The 2,129-nt window shown below is 47.3% G+C and overlaps 1 protein-coding gene across 1 annotated transcript; it reads left to right on the plus strand.

Moving 5' to 3' along the window:
- The first annotated feature begins 445 nt into the window (after positions 1 to 445).
- On the plus strand, positions 446 to 1,606 carry LOC137866810 (radiation-inducible immediate-early gene IEX-1-like). The gene has a single exon (XM_068702966.1). The coding sequence runs from the start codon at positions 624 to 626 to the stop codon at positions 1,068 to 1,070; it is 447 nt and encodes a 148-aa protein (XP_068559067.1). The 5' UTR covers positions 446 to 623; the 3' UTR covers positions 1,071 to 1,606.
- The last annotated feature ends 523 nt before the right edge of the window (positions 1,607 to 2,129 follow it).

Consider the following 2,129-nt stretch of genomic DNA (forward strand, 5'->3'; position numbering starts at 1 on the left):
ATCTGAATATCACGTGAATATCATGTTAATATCACATGAATATCATCTGAATATCACGTGAAGGTGACGTGTGCAGCAACATGGAGTTATTATTATTTAAGTTGTATATTAGTCCATGAAGGATGTTTGATTGAGTAAAAACAGACGCATGCACAGATCATAAAAAGTATTAAAAGTCATAATAAAGAAAACAATTATAAAACATGAATATTGAAGCCCTTCATGATCTATTACCATATGTGTAGGATTAGATATGCATACTATGCATTCCATTGAGAATGGTCGTTTCCTCTCGTTGAATAGATCACATTCTTGATTAGACGTGTCCTCCCCGCTGAGTGTAATTATTGGACCAAACCCTGATGAATCAGATCCACCGCAGCCCGGATGCTCCGGGATCCGGATCCGCGGCCTTCAAACCTCAAACCGCATGCAAACATTCCGGTTCTTTTCCCTTCTTGAGCAACAAGGTGTCGGTCGGGGATTGGCCTGCTGCTCGTATGGGCGTCTCTAAGTAAAGCACAATCTGAACCTGGAGATATAAAGCGAGACCTGACTCCGGCAGACACTTATCTGACTTTCTGAAACCTGAGACAGGAAGACTAGAACCGAGAGAAAGAGAAATGTATTCGCGATCAAACAGCGTGACTCTGACGGTGCAGCAGGAGAGCTTCGGCTTCTCCAGGGTGGCGACCCGCAACACGGAGCCCGAGGTCTTCACCTTCGAGCGCGTGCCGGCTCAGGCCACCGCGGTGCTCTCTTACGCGCCGATCCGGCCGAGGAAGCGCTGCACCCGGGTGATGTACCCCGCTAAAGTCCGCATGCACCTTCCGCCGCCGGAGAAGAGCCCGGCCAAGCGCTGGCTGCTCGTCCTGTGTCTGGTGGTGCTGTGGCAGATCTACACCGAGGACCCCTGCGCCGACACGCTGCCGGGCAGCGCAGACGGCCCGGTCTCCGTCAGCGACTACCAGAGCTTCCCCTTCCACCACCAGGCCGCGGAGGAGCCGCAGCAGCAGCTCACGGACCTCGGCTCCGGATCCGAGCTCCTGTCGGCCACACCGAAGATCTGAGCGCTGCACGGTGGCTCCTTCGGTTTGAACACAGCCCGGAGAGGAGACCGGGAGCGGCCGGTTCCAGCAGGGCGCCATGGAGAGCTATACGCGGCGGCTCTGCTGGACTACCACACACAGCGGGTAGCGACGGCTGACACACCCGGGACAGGTCTGGGATCGACGGTGAAACGAGCTGGAGTTGATCCCCCTGCAGCTGCTGGAGATCAGCGGTGCGCACCGCGAGGCGCGGCCGGGCAGAGAGCTCCATGCGCCGGCTTCTTCTCCTCCCTGCAAGCGGGGGAGGACACAGCCCGGACCCGGACACGAGAGAGAAAGAACTATGAACACGAACACTGAAACTTGAACTAAAGAAAACTTGAACTGGTGCAGTGTGATTTACGCACTGACTGCACTCTAACTGGATGTTTTACATGTTTTAAAAAACTGTCACTTCAACGAGCTGAAACTGACACTGTCTGTTGTCTACATGTCTTATTTATTATATTTGCTATTTATTGATTAATAATTTAAAGAATAAAAAATGTCTAAATGAAGTTCCTGTTTGCTGCCTCATTCTTCTAAATGTTGGGTTTAATGGATGTTTCTGCAGAATTCATTGGATCATAATCAATACATCTGCATCATTTATTTATTTATATATATATATATATATATATATATATATATATATATATATATATATATATATATATATAAAATAAAGCTAAAGGCATCAATCACGTCTTGTTTGACATATTTATGCAACACTTTAATGAACTTTATCTCACCGCTCTCAGGCTGGAAGTTTATATTTGGCTCATTAATCTCTGCAGAAAGCGTCACAGACTGGTCGTTACCCATCATGCACCTGCATATTTAATTCTGGAGGTGACCTGTAGCTGATCTGCTTCATGTGAAGATCTTTAATACTGCAAAACCAGAAACACTGAAGCTGACAGTCACACCATGGATGCAGAGAAGATGAAGAAACTCTTACAAAGAGAGAAAGTTCATGAACACTGTGAGTTTATACTGCAACGCTGCTAATACTCACATATATATAATATAATATATACA

The sequence above is a fragment of the Cebidichthys violaceus genome, unplaced genomic scaffold (genome assembly GCF_023349555.1).
Source record: "Cebidichthys violaceus isolate CVI_PGR_0920_01 unplaced genomic scaffold, fCebVio1.0.p SCAF_9, whole genome shotgun sequence".
Classification (NCBI taxonomy): domain Eukaryota; kingdom Metazoa; phylum Chordata; class Actinopteri; order Perciformes; family Stichaeidae; genus Cebidichthys; species Cebidichthys violaceus.